Source organism: Gastrolobium bilobum, unplaced genomic scaffold, assembly GCF_033153095.1.
Source record: "Gastrolobium bilobum isolate Gb01-03AN ecotype WA unplaced genomic scaffold, APGP_CSIRO_Gbil_v1 utg25106, whole genome shotgun sequence".
In the NCBI taxonomy this organism is placed as follows: Eukaryota; Viridiplantae; Streptophyta; class Magnoliopsida; order Fabales; family Fabaceae; genus Gastrolobium; species Gastrolobium bilobum.
This window is the reverse complement of record NW_026897294.1, coordinates 1-1,162: the sequence shown is the minus strand read 5'-3', so window position 1 is coordinate 1,162 and position 1,162 is coordinate 1. Positions and strand designations below refer to the sequence as shown.

Here is a 1,162-nt window from a genome sequence, read left to right as displayed (position 1 = left end):
AGCAACTGTCCTCTGCTCTGACGGTTTCTTCTTTTTGAAACTGCTACTCCCGCTTGATTGGAGGGATGTGACAGCACGACGTGGAGCTGTTATCCTTCCGTTGCTTCCGCCACTCAGTTTCCTCTCTCTTTTTTCGCATGCGGCCCATTGCAGGCCCTTGGGTTAAAAGGGGCAAGTGGATCAGCCCAATTAGAACTTGGTTTCAACATTGAGGGATCAAATTCTAAGTGTTGGTTGCTCCTTGCTTTTGGGATCAGGTTGCTCGAGAGCAACCCTAAAACTAGCTTCCTGCAATGGTTAGTACATTAATTTTCTCAAACAAAGACAATAATAAAAAGAATGACGTAGAAATAAATCTGGGTTGTCTCCCAGTAGCGCTTCGTTTATAGTCTTAGCTCGACTTGTAGCTCCTTGGGTCAGACTTCAGCTGGGTCATCGAGATGAGAAGTCAGTTTCTCATGCTCCTTGATCCCTCTATTATACTTTTTGAGTCTGTGTCCATTTACCCTGAGCGTTGCTCCAGATGTTTCATGAGCAATGGTAAATGCTCCATTAGGAAGTGCTTCAGTGATTGCATAAGGTTCCTCCCATCTTGATTTCAACTTTCCAGGAAACAGTTTCAATCTAGATCGATACAACAGCACTTTATCTCCAACTTCTAACTCTCTCTTGATAAGCTTTTTGTCGTGCCACTTTTTCATCTGCTCCTTGTAGAGGTTGGCGTTTTCATATGCCTTGCTCCGGAATTCTTCCAGTTCAACCAACTGGAGTAACCTCTTTTCCCCAGCCATTCTGGAATCCATGTTTAGCAATGTGATGGCCCAGAATGCTTTGTGTTGAAGTTCCAGAGGCAAGTGACACGCTTTTCCAAATACCAACTTATAGGGGGAGCAGCCAATGGGCGTTCGATAAGCTGTTCGATATGCTCATAGGGATTCATCTGATTTGTTGGACCAATCTTTTCTATCTGGGTTTACGACCTTTTCCAGGATCTTTTTTATCTCCTTGTTGGACACCTCTACCTGCCCGCTGGTCTGTGGGTGGTAAGGGGTGGCAATTTTGTGCTGCACTCCATATTTCTTCAGGAGCAATTGGAATTGTTTGTTCACGAATGTGTGCCCCCGTCGCTGATAATTGCTCTAGGGGTTCCAAATCGAGTGAA

At 44.8% G+C, this 1,162-nt stretch overlaps 1 protein-coding gene across 1 annotated transcript; it reads right to left on the bottom strand.

Annotated features, from left to right (window-relative positions):
* Positions 1-216: 216 nt before the first annotated feature.
* On the bottom strand, positions 217-803 carry LOC133305758 (uncharacterized). The gene is made up of 2 exons (XM_061505998.1): positions 423-803; positions 217-288 (listed from the first exon to the last, which is right to left on the bottom strand). Exons 1-2 carry the CDS (start codon positions 801-803, stop codon positions 217-219), a joined length of 453 nt encoding a protein of 150 aa, XP_061361982.1.
* Positions 804-1,162: the final 359 nt, after the last annotated feature.

Coding starts and splice junctions, on each gene's coding strand:
- LOC133305758 (XM_061505998.1), bottom strand. CDS start 803: ATGGATTCCAGAATGGCTGGGGAAAAGAGGTTACTCCAGTTGGTTGAA. Junction 289..422: donor ATCTCGATGACCCAGCTGAA/GTCTGACCCAAG, acceptor TAACCATTGCAG/GAAGCTAGTTTTAGGGTTGC.